This window comes from Scyliorhinus torazame, chromosome 28 (genome assembly GCF_047496885.1).
Source record: "Scyliorhinus torazame isolate Kashiwa2021f chromosome 28, sScyTor2.1, whole genome shotgun sequence".
In the NCBI taxonomy this organism is placed as follows: domain Eukaryota; kingdom Metazoa; phylum Chordata; class Chondrichthyes; order Carcharhiniformes; family Scyliorhinidae; genus Scyliorhinus; species Scyliorhinus torazame.
This window is the reverse complement of record NC_092734.1, coordinates 9,448,140-9,465,261: the sequence shown is the minus strand read 5'-3', so window position 1 is coordinate 9,465,261 and position 17,122 is coordinate 9,448,140. Positions and strand designations below refer to the sequence as shown.

Sequence of the window (17,122 nt, the reverse complement as noted above, 5' to 3'; positions counted from 1 at the left end):
AATAAATGCTATCTCTAAACTCACACTGACAGTGCAATAAATTTCTGGTTGCAGGTGGGAATGAAATGGCTGGCTTGTTTTCTGAGGTGTCTATTTTTTGCACATATTCAAATGTGACAAGATTAATAAATTGAAGGCCGCATCCAGAAGCACCTCTATTCCCAACAGAATCGGGGAGTTAGATGTTCATCCATCAATCAAGCTGCATTGCTCCAAGTGACTGAGATAGATTTTACTCACGTCTGCAATATTACTATCCTTCACTGACTGCATTCTGCTGGAGATTTAATCCTGTTTTTATCGGTAGACTTTGCTGTAGCTTCAGTCAAGAAGGATGGCAAATCGAATGTTGGCCTTTAGTGCAAGGGAGGTGGAGTACAAAAATAGGGAGGCCTGTACAGGGCATTGATGAGTTCACACCTCGAGTATTGTGTGCAATTTTGGTCTCCTTACTTAAGGGAAACATTGGAGGCAGTTCAGACAAGGTTCACGAGGCTAATTCCTGGAACAAAGCGATTGGGGTCTCAGTTCGATTTGTGGGGCCGGATTCGCCACACCCCAACGTCGGATTCGCCACACCCCAACGCCGGAATCGCCACACCCCAACGCCGGAATCGCCACACCCCAACGCCGGAATCGCCACACCCCAACGCCGGAATCGCCACACCCCAACGCCGGAATCGCCACACCCCAACGCCGGAATCGCCACACCCCAACGCCGGAATCGCCACACCCCAACGCCAGAATCGCCACACCCCAACGCCGGAATCGCCACACCCCAACGCCGGAACCACACCCCAACGCCGGAATCGCCACACCCCAACGCCGGAATCGCCACACCCCAACGCCGGAATCGCCACACCCCAACGCCGGAACCACACCCCAACGCCGGAACCACACCCCAACGCCGGATTCGCCACACCCCAACGCCGGAATCGCCACACCCCAACGCCGGATTCGCCACACCGCAACGCCGGAATCGCCACACCCCAACGCCGGAATCGCCACACCCCAACGCCGGAATCGCCACACCCCAACGCCGGAATCGCCACACCCCAACGCCGGAATCGCCACACCCCAACGTCGGATTCGCCACACCGCAACGCCGGAATCGCCACACCCCAACGCCGGAATCGCCACACCCCAACGCCGGAATCGCCACACCCCAACGCCGGAACCACACCCCAACGCCGGAATCGCCACACCCCAACGCCGGAATCGCCACACCCCAACGCCGGTATCGCCACACCCCAACGCCGGAATCGCCACACCCCAACGCCGGAATCGCCACACCCCAACGCCGGAATCGCCACACCCCAACGCCGGTATCGCCACACCCCAACGCCGGAATCGCCACACCCCAACGCCGGAATCGCCACACCCCAACGCCGGAATCGCCACACCCCAACGCCGGCACCACACCCCAACGCCGGAATCGCCACACCCCAACGCCGGATTCGCCACACCCCAACGCCGGAATCGCCACACCCCAACGCCGGAATTGCCACACCCCAACGCCGGTATCGCCACACCCCAACGCCGGAACCACACCCCAACGCCGGAACCACACCCCAACGCCGGAAGCGCCACACCCCAACGCCAGAATCGCCACACCCCAACGCCGGATTCGCCACACCCCAACGCCGGAATCGCCACACCCCAACGCCGGATTCGCCACACCCCAACGCCGGATTCGCCACACCCCAACGCCGGATTCGCCACACCCCAACGCCGGAATCGCCACACCCCAACGCCGGAATCGCCACACCCCGACGCCGGAACCACACCCCAATGCCGGAACCACACCCCAACGCCGGATTCGCCACACCCCAACGCCAGAATCGCCACACCCCAACGCCGGATTCGCCACACCCCAACGCCAGAATTGCCACACCCCAACGCCGGAATCGCCACACCCCAACGCCGGAACCACACCCCAACGCCGGATTCGCCACACCCCAACGCCAGAATCGCCACACCCCAACGCCGGATTCGCCACACCCCAACGCCGGAATCGCCACACCCCAACGCCGGATTCGCCACACCCCAACGCCGGATTCGCCACACCCCAACGCCGGTATCGCCACACCCCAACGCCGGAACCACACCCCAACGCCGGAACCACACCCCAACGCCGGAACCACACCCCAACGCCGGAATCGCCACACCCCAATGCCGGAACCACACCCCAACACCGGAACCACACCCCAACGCCGGAATCGCCACACCCCAAAGCCAGAATCGCCACACCCCAACGCCGGATTCGCCACACCCATACGCCGGAATCGCCACACCCCAACGCCGGATTCGCCACACCCCAACGCCGGAGTCGCCACACCCCAACGCCGGAATCGCCACACCCCAACGCCGGATTCGCCACACCCCAACGCCGGAATCGCCACACCCCAACGCCGGAATCGCCACACCCCAACGCCGGAATCGCCACACCCCAACGCCGGAACCACACCCCAATGCCGGAACCACACCCCAACGCCGGATTCGCCACACCCCAACGCCAGAATCGCCACACCCCAACGCCGGATTCGCCACACCCCAACGCCAGAATCGCCACACCCCAATGCCGGAATCGCCACACCCCAACGCCGGAACCACACCCCAACGCCGGATTCGCCACACCCCAACGCCAGAATCGCCACACCCCAACGCCGGATTCGCCACACCCCAACGCCGGAATCGCCACACCCCAACGCCGGATTCGCCACACCCCAACGCCGGATTCGCCACACCCCAACGCCGGTATCGCCACACCCCAACGCCGGAACCACACCCCAACGCCGGAACCACACCCCAACGCCGGAACCACACCCCAACGCCGGTATCGCCACACCCCAACGCCGGAACCACACCCCAACGCCGGAACCACACCCCAACGCCGGAACCACACCCCAACGCCGGAATCGCCACACCCCAATGCCGGATCCACACCCCAACACCGGAACCACACCCCAACGCCGGAATCGCCACACCCCAAAGCCAGAATCGCCACACCCCAACGCCGGATTCGCCACACCCATACGCCGGAATCGCCACACCCCAACGCCGGATTTGCCACACCCCAACGCCGGAGTCGCCACACCCCAACGCCGGATTCGCCACACCCCAACGCCGGAATCGCCACACCCCAACGCCGGAATCGCCACACCCCAACGCCGGAACCACACCCCAACGCCGGAATCGCCACACCCCAACGCCGGATTCGCCACACCCCAACGCCGGAATCGCCACACCCCAACGCCGGAATCGCCACACCCCAACGCCGGAATCGCCACACCCCAACGCCGGAATCGCCACACCCCAACGCCGGAATCGCCACACCCCAACGCCGGAATCGCCACACCCCAACGCCGGCACCACACCCCAACGCCGGAATCGCCACACCCCAACGCCGGAATCGCCACACCCCAACGCCGGAATCGCCACACCCCAACGCCGGAATCGCCACACCCCAACGCCGGCACCACACCCCAATGCCGGAATCGCCACACCCCAACGCCGGATTCGCCCCACCCCAACGCCGGAATCGCCACACCCCAACGCGGATTCGCCACACCCCAATGACGGAATCGCCACACCCCAATGCCGGAATCGCCACACCCCAACGCCGGAATCGCCACACCCCAACGCCGGTATCGCCACACTCCAACGCCGGATTCGCCACACCCCAACGGGGGGCGTATTGGCAGCTGGAGCTGCGAGCTCCACAACAGCTGCCTGCTAGCCCCCTGCAAGGTTGTGAATCCATGACCTTTTGACGCGACTATTTCTGGCGTGGGGACATAGTCCCTGAAATGGGGAATCCAGCCCCTGATCTATGAGAGCTAAGGTGGACAGGCAGGAGAATGGAGTTGGGGCTGCGATCAGATCAGACATGATCTTACGGAATTGGTGCGGTAGACTTGAGGGGCTGAATGGCCTTCTCCTGCTCCTATTTCTCCTGATATTATGAAGAGCTCAGACACTGCAGTAGATTATGAGTAAATTGGAACCTCAAGTTCCACCCACCTGCAACTCCTTGGCTGCCACAATGGCGTCAATGTTCAGTCCATATACACAAATAGCGGTGTGCGCGGGTAGAAGTTCTATTTTGATTCATGGCAGCCACATCGCTCGCACATGAACCAAATTATTTCAATTCATTCTGCCTGATGAGAGGCGGTATCGCAAATCTCTGCTCACCTGTCAACCCCCAGCTTCTGGGCCAGGAGCCTCCAGTCATTGCCCCGGGTATTTGGTGCGTCCAAATTAGTGCAGATTTTCTGCCTGATGGAATATGGAATCTTAAAGGCATAAGGGCCCACCTGGGTGGTTATGTTGCTGCCAACCTGTGTGTGAAACGGGCTAACACATTTGGCATTCTGTTAAGGAAAGTAATGGATATTTATTATTATGTTCATACCAATTTGGACAGCTAAGATTACAATGCAAATAAAATAAATATAAATATTAACATTCAGGACTTGCTTGGTCCACAGTGTTGATGTGAGGTCTCTTCTCTTCAATTTCTAGTGAAATTAATGCGTTTTGAAAGAGAGCGTCCACCAGTCCATTGAGATTAGAGAACAGAAGGCCATGTCAAGTATGACCCCCACCGGATTCTGTGGCTTCATTATTTCAATCCTCCACCTCGCCCTCACTGGCATCTCTGTCCTTGGTTCCTGACACTGTTCCAACTGGCTTACTGGAAGCCTGAGACAGCACCCCCTCTCTTCACTGAGGCACTCCACATCTTCCTTGATTTCAGATCATAAATCCTGCTCCCATTTCTTTTGCAAACCCATTGCTGGTAATGACTCTGCTGTTGCCGTTTACACCTCCAGTAGACACATCTTTTGTTTCTTCGTTGGTCCCCACCTTTTGCCTTCCAACGTGATCCCTCTATCATTTAATCTTTCCCTTTTGTTCTTCCCTCTATTGTCGTCACTTCATTTCCCTGTTGCCCTACTTGCTTAAGGCCTGCTACCACGCTAATGTTTTCTAGTTCTGAGTGTTTGCTGAATTTTCTGTTCATATTTGACACCTCCACAAACCTGCTTCTCGTGTCGCTATCAGTTGCACCCAGAAAGATTCTAAAAGGTGCCATGGGTCTTTGCTCCAAAAAGTGATCCCTTGGGATACAGCTACACAAATTGTGAAAATAGCTACCCATAGTGATAAGACCATTTAAAAAACGCAAACAAAGTACTGGGGCGAGATTCTCTGACCCCCCGCCGGGTCGGAGAATCGCAGGGGGCTGGCGTGAATCCCGCCCCCGCTGGTTGCCGAATTCCCCACCACCGGATATTTGGTGGGAGTGGGAGGGCCTAGAGACCGGGGGGGGGGGGCAATCGTGGAGCTGGTTAGCGCAGGAAGTGAGCCTAAGTGCGGACTAGGTGGGTCGTTCCTCACCAAGGCCCAGAAATGAAGCAGAGTCCCGTTCAATAGCCGGGGAACCATCAGGCTAACCCCGCCCGACACGGCACTCTATTTAATTTCTGTTAAATCAAACCCAGGATATAGGGGCTGTGGAGAAGGTGCAAAACAAAAAAAGTACTAGAATGATACCAGATCTGAGATGTTTACAGGTCGGAATAGTTTATAGAGTTTTGAAAAAGAGAAAACGGATGAGTGACCTGATAGAAGTCTTCAAAAATATGAAGGGGTTTGATAGAATAGACATAGGAATTGCTTTCACTGGGATAGCTAAAGAGAAATCCAACGGGAACGCAGGAGGCCTTTACCCAGAGAGGGTGGGAATGTGGAACTCAATTCTTTCTGGAATGGTTGAGGAAAATAGCATAGCTTCATTTAAGGAGAAGCTGGATAAACACAGGAGGAAGAACGGAACAGAAGGATATGGTGGTAGGCTGAGATGGAGTAGGGCAGGAGGAGGTTCGTGTGGTACATAAATATTGGTGCAGCCTTGTTGGGCCGAATGGCTTATTTCTAGCAGTAAATTCTATGTAATATAGATACAGGTAGAATTAACACCAACTCATCTCTCAATATCTCGTACCTCTTCCCTCTTTAATGCTTTTACAGTATCGGTATAGTTCATTTATTCTCAATAACAGAGGGAAGGTTTATATGGAAGGTTTGTGAGCGTATATTCCAACCATTTATTGCTCCCCACAGTTCTTACCTCTTCAATGGTCGTGTGTAGCTGGAATATCTGTCCCTCTCCCTCCACCTGTCTGACGCAGATTTTACAGGAAAATTCAGTCGATGCCAGGCTGTGCCTCTCCAGCGAGAAGGTGCAGTGCAACGCTCTCTGAGTACCACTCCAGATATGGTAAAATGGGATTTCCTGGAAAGATTCAAGAGGGAGAGAGAGAGAAGCAGAGAGAGAGAGAGAGAGACAGACATAGAGAGGAGCAGAGAGAGAGTGAGAGAGAGACGGGGAGAGAGGGAGAGAGAGGAGCAAAGAGAAAGGGGGAGAGGCAGAAAACAACATTTGATCATTTTCATCTAATCCGTTCATTAAATATAAGACATGTGTCAGTATTTACAGGGAGGTCTCCGGGGAGTGTGTTTGTATTTACAGGAGGTTCCCTGGGGAGCGTGTCAGTACTTACAGCGGGTTCGCTGGGTGTTGGTGAGTCGCCTTCTTGAGTTCACTGGGGGGTTTACTGGGCCTTTTCCGAGGGCGGTTTGGAGGCAGCCACATTGCTGTGGGTCTGGAGTCACATGTTGGACAGACCGGGTAGCAATGGCAGATTCCCCTCCCTAAAGATTGTTTTTTTTACAACAATCTGTTTGCTTCCTGGACCTCATCATTGAGACTAGATTTTTAATTCCTGAATTATTTCATGAGTTGAATTGTAATTCCCCAGTTGCTCTGGTGGAATGGGAACACCTTCCCTCAGGTCACCTGTCCAGGTGTCTGGGTTAATAGTCCGGTGAGATCCGCACTATGCAACCAGGTAGCTCCAGGTGGAACCCTCGCTTCATCCCAAAGCTGCTTCAAGGTACAAAATAACACAGCAAGTTGGACTTTTCAAACAATACCTCAGGAATTAACAGCAGTAAAAGAACTTCACGTGTGACAACTGAAAAAGGTCAATATGAATATGTACATTCTGGCTGATGTCCCCTGTGGCATTGAGCCTCTTGGTCTCTGTGTACAGCAGACACTCACAAAAAACAATCAAAAGTATGTTCATTCCATGCACTTGCATTGCTGGCACGTTTCCATAGCAACCTGCTGTGCAGTGGTTTTTCTGACTGGCAGAGACCAATAAGACTCAAATCATAGGACTCCCTACAGTGCAGAAGGAGACCATTGAGTCTGCACTGACCCTCTGCAAGAGCACTCTACCTCGGCCCACTTCCCTGCCCTATCCCCGTAACCTCACCTAACCTGCACATACCATGGCCAATCCATCTAACCTGCACACCTTTGGACTGTGGAAGGAAACCGGAGCAGCCGGAACGCAGACACGGGAAGAATGTGCAGACTCCACACAATTACCCAAGGCCGGAATTGAACCCAGAACCCTGGCGCTGTGAGGCAGCAGTGCTAACCACTGCGCCGCCGTGCTGCCTCCACTGATATTAAACATTGGATCCGACCAGTCTGGGAAGAAATCATTTATATTTCAGTGCCAAAATCTCACCAGGTTAAATAGGAATAAGACCATAAGACATAGGAGCAGAATTAGGCCACTCAGCCCATCGATTCTGCTCCGCCATTCAATCATGGCTGATATTTTCTCATCCTCATTCTCCTGCCTTCTCCCCATAACCCCTTATCCCCTTATTAATCAAGAATGGTAGGGTGGAAGGCACTAGAAGCCTCTGAAACAAAACTGTCCCCAATTCACCCTCTCCTCTCTTCTGAAGGCCGTTGTTGAAATTTGCCTCAATGCAGACATCACACAGCACCTCCTCGTTGTTCATGACCCCAGGCAGCGGACGAGTGGTAAGTTAGTCAGCCAAGAGAGGCATCGCAATCAGGCATTTTCAAGGACAGCCAGGCAGCCATGGAGACCTTTGACCCCACCCACAGAGGTCAACTAGCTCGACACAGACCAGGAGTCGAACTCAACAGATTATACAGGGGGACTTGTCTGATCTGAAGGTTCAAGAACCATTCAGCCACCAATTCCCAGTGGGATAGTAGTAAAACTACTGTAGGCTTTGCCCTGAAGCTGTCATGCCCCTTCATGCTTCCGTGATACGGGTTTCTATGATTCTATCGCCAAGCGTGTGTGGTTAAGCTTTTGAAGAGCTATCACAGGCACGATAGGGCTGAATGGCCTCCTTCTGAGCTGTAGATGGTCAAGTAGATAATAATGCAAGACAAATACTTCCGGTTCAGCTGCTGTACATGGTAAAGACTTTGCTGCTTTCGGTTTTGATGGAACAGGCCAAATTGCAAAGAATGAAATGTGCCTTCGATATTCTTTGTGAATGGTACCTGGAGAAGACCTGACAACTCGGCCCCTACCTGATATTTGGCAAGCAATTTGCTTCTCCACAGTGAGTGAGGGATATCGTGGATGGAGAGCCGGAGGTTGTGGTAACTGTCCTTGAACAGCAGGCTTTTGGGTTCCTCCAGCAGGTATCCACCCAGAGTCCTTTCCAGCTCCAGAACCTCCTGCACGGAGACACAATCGGACAAATTTAAAAAATACTCGCTGAGTGAAGAAATCCCCCTTTATCTCCCGATTGGATTTATGACTAACTACCGTGTACAAGCGGAAACATTCTGTCCACATCTACCCTGTGTAACCCAATCAAAGCGTTAGCTGGCAGCCCCTCCAAGCCACTCAGATCAAGGGACTACATGGGACTTTTCTTCATTGCCACCCGGGTGCCAGATCCCGATAGTAAAGATGAGAAGGATAATGCTGTGGATGCTGGAAGTCCGAAGTAAGAACAAAATGTAGGCTAGGCAGCATCTGAGGAGGTATCAAGACTGAGTTAACCTGCTGTTACAAGTAAGTGAAGTTAGGGATTTAACCATTTCTAACTAAGCAAGGGGCCTGAGAATAGAGCAGGTGGGGTAGGAGGAAAGAGCAAAAGGAAACTTGGCCGCAGCAGGGATTCCCAGTAGGACAATGGAAAATCCGTGGGGATGCACTCAAAGAATCTCAGCAGAGGTCAAACTTCCAGATTGACTCATGGGAGACCCAGGCTTGACTAAAAAGGCAAAGACATTCAGGAAGGCACCAAACACATCGGGAGACTTTGTGGGAAACGTGCAGAGGTGAATTTGAGGTGCCGGAGGGAGCGCAAAACCCCCCCAAACGACCCATCCGCCCAACCCCCTGAGCACCACCTGCCCCACATGTCGCACGGTCTGTGGATTGTGCATTGGGATTCATCAACCAATCTCAGAACCCATCGAACCTGAAGCAAATCGTCCTCGGTCCAAAGAAAATGGAAGCAGGTGTGATTTAACGACAAAAGGGATGATGGTGGAAGACAAAAAGGGGTGATACTGGGACAAGTAAAGAAACAAAGGAATCAAACCAATGGAGGTGTAAATGGCAACAGCGAAAACATCACCAGGGCCGGCTGGATGAAACAGCAGGTGGGCTGTTGCGATTCGAAGTTACCAAAATCAATGTTGAATCTGTAAGTTTTTAAATCCTTCAAATAATCCTTCTTGCATCACTCTTTAAAAAGAATCTAATAATGGGGAGGCCACTGTAAAAAAGAAACACACCGAAAGCTAAGAATGGACATGGAGAAGCTTACAACGTAACAGGTACCTTCAAAGCATCTGGAGTGTCGTCCACACAGTACACTTTAAGGCAGTACTCCAGAGATGTACATGAGGTGGGTGCAAATATGGCGAGCTGGAGTCTTTTAATGGCTGACCTGGAGACGGACTCCCCAACGAGAGCGTACGTGCCCAACTGATCCAGCAAAATGTGGCAGGACTGGGGGTCAAGCTGACAGTAGCACGGGGTGTTTAAATTCTCCTCCTCCAACGTCACCACCTCCTGAAGAGAGAGAAGAGAGAGAGAGAGAAAAACAGTTCGGTTCAGGTGAGAACAACAACAACAAAATTGCCTCGGCCAACATTCCTCCCTCATCTACCAGCAGAGTTCACACCGTCGTTTCTCGGCAGGAAATGGCTGCTCTTATCTCAACGTCAAGAGCAACTTAAAGCATGCGGAAGGATTTGTCAGACTTGGAAAGAGAACAATATAAATGCCATCAATAACAACATCTTGTGTGAAGATAGCACCTTTAGCATGTTTCCAAGGTCCTTTGCAGGAGTGTTATCAAACAGAATTTGATATCTAGCCACATCAGGAGATATTCGGATAGGTGACCGATCGTTTGGTCAAAGATGCAGATTTTAAGAAGCTTTCTAAAGGAGGAGAGCCAGAGAGAGAGGCTGAGCTAGCTTAGGGATCTGAAGGCATGGTCACCAATAGTGGAGACATAAAATTGGGTGCAAGAGGCCAGAATTCCTTGACAATAAACTGTTCCAACGCTGAATGAATTGGGAAAAAATAGACTGGAGTATTCTGCTGGTCGGTGAGTGGGCGTGCTCGTTGCTTCTTGTGTTCTTACCTCCCAGGCTGCCTGGTGGGTCTGTGTCTTGAATTTAATGGTCCAGTCTGACTCGCAGACCTCCGCGCAGTGCGGCATACTGAGGACAACGGGCCTACACAACAGCATGCCTGTTGGGCCGCAGGTCACCATGGGACTCAGGACCGTCTGTGAACCTTCGGATGGGGGTCTTTGGGAAAGAAAAATAAGAGAATGCCCGTCAATCAGTCACCGCGACAACCAACAAGCCCCCGATCCACCCCCCCCCCCCCTCCCACATCCCTCCCCACCCAGTGTTATGCCGCCCTTGAAATAGGTTAGCTAAATAAAATTCACCTGCCGGTGACCCCAGCTGATGATCAAATTAACCTGATTTCAACACAACCAGGAGCCTCCGATACAAGATAAAGCTACGAGTAAACCCAATAAAGAAATCAGGAGCGAGTGGCTATAACGTGGAACTCATTACCACACAAAATGATTGAGGCAGATAGCTTAGACGCCCTCCAAAAGGAAGCTGGACCACAATAGATGAGTGAACAGTGAGTAGAAAGATGTACTGGAAGTGTGCGCTGAGAAGGAACTCAGGTGGAGTATAAAATCCAGGGTAGATTAGTTGGGCTGAACGTGTTCTTTTTCTGTACCACAGGCACCAACATTTTGTTTCAAGTCGGGTAACACTTCTGCTAAAATATTGGACGCTGGAGCATTGCACAGATGTGTTCCACAGCAGTCCGCGAATAGCTGACATTAACTCAAAACAGGGAGCTATCTTTATCGTGGTTGTTGTCACAAGGGGGCAGCAATGTCATTTTTCCAAAAGAAACCGTGGAAAATTCTCTGACAAACTTCCTGCTGAAATGTGCCAATGTAGCTGTATTTACAAATGCTGCGTGTTTACTCCCGGGCACAGTGTACATCTCACCCCGAGCATGAGACAGGTGAGATGCGCTGAGCGTTAAGATGTGGAACAGGGGCGGCACAGAGGCTAGCACTGCTGCCTCACGGCGCCAAGGATCCGGGTTCGAATCCCGGCCCCGGGTCACTGTCCATGTGGAGGTTGCACATTCTCCCCGTGTCTTCGTGGGTCACACCCCCACAACCCAAAAAGATGTGCAGGGCAGGTGAATTGGCCACGCTAAATTATGGGGTCAAATTCCACTCCAGACAGTTGAACAGGAAGAACTAGTCGGATGCTCTGGGGAAGTACTTAGAGAATGCTGCACTATCAGAGGTGCAGCCTTTCAGAGGGCTTGTTAAACTGAAACCCCACCAGCTTTTGCACGTAGAAGGTCCCAAGGCATGGCATAGCTTTGAAGAACAGGAGGAGAGTTCACCCAAGTGTCCTGACCAAGATTTATTCTTCAATCAATGGGACGGTAAAATCTGGTGATTATAACATTGCTGATTTGGGAGCTTGCTGTGCGCAGATTGGCTGCTGCGTTTCCTATGTCACAACAGCGATTATATTTCAAAAGTACTTCAGTGGGGCAGCACGGTGGCGCGGTGGGTTAGCCCTGCTGCCTCACGGCGCCGAGGTCCCAGGTTCGATCCCGGCTCTGGGTCATTGTCCGTGTGGAGTTTGCACATTCTCCCCGTGTCTGCGCCGGTCTCACCCCCACAACCCAAAGATGTGCAGGGTAGGTGGATTGGCCACACTAAATTGCCCCTTAATTGGAAAAAATGAATTGGGTACTCTAAATTTTTTTTTAAATGTACTTCAGTGGCAGGAAGAATTACTTTGGAAGTCTGCAAGCCATGACAGATGCTACATTATCTCCTTTTACGACGCGATCTCATTTCTTAAATGCCAGGGCTGTCAACTCTGGAGGAATTGTCTCATGTAGGTCTTAGACAGTATGCTGTGACTTCACCTGCCACACGTCTGCCACAATGTGCTGTGTTCTGGTGATGAGCAGGTGAAGATATTTTGGGGATTATTCTGCATGTTAATAAACGCTCCGTCCTATTTCTGCCAAGTAAGGAATTGGAAATTGCAATGGAATCATTCCTTTTTGGTTGACCTCCTGCCAGTCCATCCTTTCCATCCTGCATTTCCATCGGATGGAGGCTGCTCCTGTAAAGATTTATCGGAGACACGTTCGAGGAATTTCAGGCGATGCGCAATTTCCTATTGTAAGTGCAAACTCTTGCTAAGTGCTACATTAAGGTGCCATCGGAGCAGGTGTGAAGATTGCACAGCATCCAGCTCTTCACACCCTCACTGTGCCCACTGTTCTCTTTGAGGAAGACAGGGAGTGGCCCCGTAGGACGGGGGATCAAAAACTTATTCCAGTGAAGAGTTTTCAGGCTAAGGAAAATGATCCTGGGTTTATTCAAGGAAAGATGTACACGGAGGTTGTAAGTCACCGAAGAAACGTGAGGTCCGATAGTTGCTGTGTTTTCGTTACAAGATCCTTTCAAGTTCCCGGCACAATTGTGGAGTAAGTTTAATTATTTGAAGCTCCTGGAACATCAGCTGGGCCCTAAAGAGTACACAGAGATCTACACCCACATTGATGTGGCCTCCGGACACTTGAAGCTCCCTGATGGTTGCAGGATTCACCCCTACATTTCTGCAGTGTACCGAACAGCACAGCAAAAATTTTTGTCGACTATGATTCTCGGACAACAAAATTTAAAGTCTTGCATCAAGTTTCTCTCTCATAATACTTTCAGCGGGTTAACTATTAGGTACGTTGCTGTTTTATGCTAAGTGAATTGAATATTTTGTTAAAATGGGGGTTGAGTATTATTATCTTGAATAAATATTTCGAAATAATGTTACAAAGTTGTTGTGTTAGGAGCACGTTTGCTCGCTATTTTCTCTCCATTAATTCTTTTTTTTTTTTCCCAAATTTAGAGTACCCAATTCATTTTTCTAATTAAGGGGCAATTTAGCGTGGTCAATCCACCTACCCTGCACATCTTTTGGGTTGTGGGGGCGAAACCCACGCAAACACGGGGAGAATGTGCAAACTCCACACGGACAGTGACCCAGAGCCGGGATCGAACCAGGGACCTCGGCGCCGTGAGGCAACCATGCTAACCACTCTGCGCTACCGTGCTGCCCCCATGAGACTGTCCGTGCGGAGTTTGCACATTCTCCCCGTGTCTGTTTGGGTCTCACCACCACAACCCAGAGATGTGAAGCGTAGGTAGGCTGGCCACGTTAAATTGCCACTTCATTTGAAATAAAATGAATTGGGTACGCCAAATTTATAAAACAAGACTTAAGTGCAGCATAGATTCACGTCGGGGAGCGTGTTACTTACAACGTATTTTCCCTCTTGTTTATTATCAGGTACATTTCGTAGAACTTGCCCTGCGGAATTGAACCCTTTGGCACCAATAAACTGACACCTGTTTGGAACAAGAAAGCAAAGATTGGCAACGGAAGAGAAGTTAACGAAGCTCAGAGAATATTCTGCTGCACAGTGTAAGTGGGCAGCACTCCCGTCCTTGAAGCGAGGGGCGTGATTCTCCGGCCTCATAGCCGCGTGTTTCTCGGTGGCAGGAGGTGGTACGGTGTTCAGTGCCAGTCGGATGCTCTGCACCCACCGCGGTCAATGCGAATTGAAGCCACACCTCGCCGCTGTGGGGGAAGCGTTGCCGGCAGGATCAGAGAATCCCCTCACCCGCGGACGGCCAGAGAATTTCGACCTAGGTGTTCGTGGGTTCAAATCCTACTTCAGGTACTCGAGCACATGATCCAGGCTGACACTCCCAGTGCAGTACTGAGGGAGTGCCGCACTGTCAGAGGGTCAGTACTGAGGGAGTGCTGCACTGTCAGAGGGTCAGTGCTGAGGGAGTGCTGCACTGTCAGAGGGTCAGTACTGAGGGAGTGCTGCACTGTCAGAGGGTCAGTACTGAGGGAGTGCCGCACTGTCAGAGGGTCAGTACTGAGGGAGTGCTGCACTGTCAGAGGGTCAGTACTGACTGAGGGAGTGCCGCACTGTCAGAGGGTCAGTACTGAGGGAGCGCTGCACTGTCAGAGGGTCAGTACTGAGAGAGTGCTGCACTGTCAGAGGGTCAGTACTGAGGGAGTACTGCACTGTCAGAGGGTCAGTACTGAGGGAGTGCCGCACTGTCAGAGGGTCAGTACTGAGGGAGTTCCTCACTGTCAGAGGGTCAGTACTGAGGGAGTGCCGCACTGTCAGAGGGTCAGTACTGAGGGAGCGCTGCACTGTCAGAGGGTCAGTACTGAGAGAGTGCTGCACTGTCAGAGGGTCAGTACTAAGGGAGTGCTGCACTGTCAGAGGGTCAGTCATGAGGGAGTGCCACACTGTCAGAAGGTCAGTACTGAGGGAGAGCCGCACTGTCAGAGGGTCAGTACTGAGGGAGTGCTGCACCGTCATGGGGTCAGTACTGAGGGAGTGCTGCATTGTCAGAGAGTCAGTACTGAGGGAGTGCTGCACTGTCAGAGGGTCAGTACTGAGGGAGTGCTGCACTGTCAGAGGGTCAATACTGAGGGAGTGCTGCACTGTCAGACTGTCAGTACTGGAGAGTGCTGCACTGTCAGAGGGTCAGTCCTGAGGGAGTACCGCCCTGTCAGAGGGTCAGTACTTTGGGAGTGCCGCACTATCAGAGGGTCAGTACTGAGGGAGTGCCGCACTGTCAGAGGGTCAGTACTGAGGGAGTGCTGCACTGTCAGAGGGTCAGTACTGAGGGAGTGCTGCACTGTCAGAGGGTCAATCATGAGGGAGTGCTGCACTGTCAGAGATACCATCTTTCAGTAGGGATGTTGAACCGCGTCCCATCTGCCCTCTTAAGTGCATGTACGAAGCCCACAGTGTCTTTTCGACCAATAATTATCCCTCAACCGAAAGTAAGCAATTATCTGGTGGTTTGTCTTATTGCTCTTTATGGGAGCTTGCTGTGCAGAAGGTGGCCGTCATGGTTACTACATTACAACAGCGCACTTCAAAATTACACGCACAAAGCAGGTCGAGTCATCCTGAGGCTATGAAAGATGCTATATAAATGCAAGATTTCTCTTCAGTGTTTCAAAATGGACTTTAAGTATTCTTGATTCAGTGATCTGCCTGCGACATGGCCAAATGAAAGGGGTGTGGGATTCAAGGGTTTCTACAGATAGGAGACAAACAGACAAATTAGATAAGGTCATATGGAAGGAATAATTTTCAATATCAAGGTAATAGCTGGGTAGAATATCGGCACAAACTCTATATAGTCACGGGGGATGGGGGGGGGGGCGGGGGGTCAACAGTGCCTTTGAGAGTAATTATTGCTCAGAGTTTTCTGCAGGGCTTTACAAAAATATGCATCAAAACTGCTGGGAAGGTTCTTAATCTCCAGTAATCTTGACATTTAGTGATTGCTAACGCCAAGAGTAATGAAAGCCTTTTTGACAGTACAACAGAAATGCAAGGTTGGTTTCCAGTTAATGGAACTGGCAGGTGACATTTATCATAAATATTAATTTCATATCTCGTGTTATTGTTGGCATTTTCTGCTTTGGGGTTTGTTTTAATACATAAAGATGTTAGCTCAGGAACAGAAGATTGCATCTCACTCAGCATGGAAAACAGGAAATGATAATGAACTGGAAAATAAAAATGTTGGTTTGCTCAGGAACACCATAATTGATCTTGGCTCCAAGCCCAGCTGGGTGTCTCCCCTTGTCTGAACGAAGACGGGAAGAGGTAGGAAATAAGTCGCTGGGTGGCTATATGAACGAGAGGGAGCTACCTGTTGACCTGACATGAGCATGGTTAGGTGTTGCTGGGAGGTTTAGAGTTACCTCAGTACTGTAGTTACACTGAGGTATTTCCTCAGCCCAGCACATTGTACCAGCAGCTGCCTGCGACCCAGAGTTTACTGACGGCCCGGGGTCAGCCGTTCCTAAATGGAAGGGTCATGTTACCCGAGGACATCATTTTGCTAAATCTATCAGTGAGATTTCAGTCATGCATCAAAGCCTGTCCACCCTTTCCCAGGCGCAGGCCATTCGAACACACCTGAATTACTCCAGTCAGGCGCGATTTGATTGCGACTGACAGGAATTCCCGAGAACAAGTCTAATCAACACTCTGGCACGGAAACAAGCTCTGTCACGACCTCCAACAGCAGCTTCATCCTTCGGTGCGTAGGTTATCCGGACAGGCTGCTTTTGTTCCTACCGCAGAGGTTCATGCCGAGATGGCAGACTTACTGACTGGGGACCCGAACTCCAAATTGGGTCTTAAGCTATTAGGCCCGTCTCATTTGAAATGGGGAGGGGGACAGGGAAGAGGCCTACATTTGGGTTCTAAAACCTGTTGGGGGGGGGGGGGGGGGGGAACAGATGGTCTGTTACCAGCCTGGTTCAGTGTGCACGACTCCCATTGTGAAATCAGTAGGCAATAAAAGAAAGGTTTGCATTTGTATAGCTTTTTGACTCGAACAGCTTTCAAACTCTTTTGGCGCGTAATCACTGTTGTAATGTAGGGAAACATGACGACCAATTTGCGCACAGAATGCTCCCATAAAATCGGGCATCCAGTCCGCTTTAGTGATGTAGTGAGGGAGAAATGTCCACCGGAATACCAGGAAGACTTCCCAGTTTTCCATGAGAATTTTTACATCCGTTGATGAGGGGGAACCTGGTTTG

The 17,122-nt window shown here is 51.5% G+C and overlaps 1 protein-coding gene across 3 annotated transcripts in view; it reads right to left on the bottom strand.

Annotated features, from left to right (window-relative positions):
- Positions 1 to 17,122, bottom strand: part of unc5b (unc-5 netrin receptor B) — a 244,655-nt gene that overhangs the window by 3,397 nt on the left and 224,136 nt on the right. For all 3 annotated transcript variants that reach the window (XM_072491422.1, XM_072491420.1, XM_072491423.1), the window contains 6 exons: positions 13,785 to 13,872; positions 10,531 to 10,699; positions 9,717 to 9,950; positions 8,447 to 8,596; positions 6,140 to 6,304; positions 4,198 to 4,376 (listed from right to left, as the gene is read on the bottom strand). In XM_072491422.1, the coding sequence (XP_072347523.1) occupies positions 4,198 to 4,376; positions 6,140 to 6,304; positions 8,447 to 8,596; positions 9,717 to 9,950; positions 10,531 to 10,699; positions 13,785 to 13,872 (985 nt within the window). The remainder of the gene's footprint in view (positions 1 to 4,197; positions 4,377 to 6,139; positions 6,305 to 8,446; positions 8,597 to 9,716; positions 9,951 to 10,530; positions 10,700 to 13,784; positions 13,873 to 17,122) is intronic.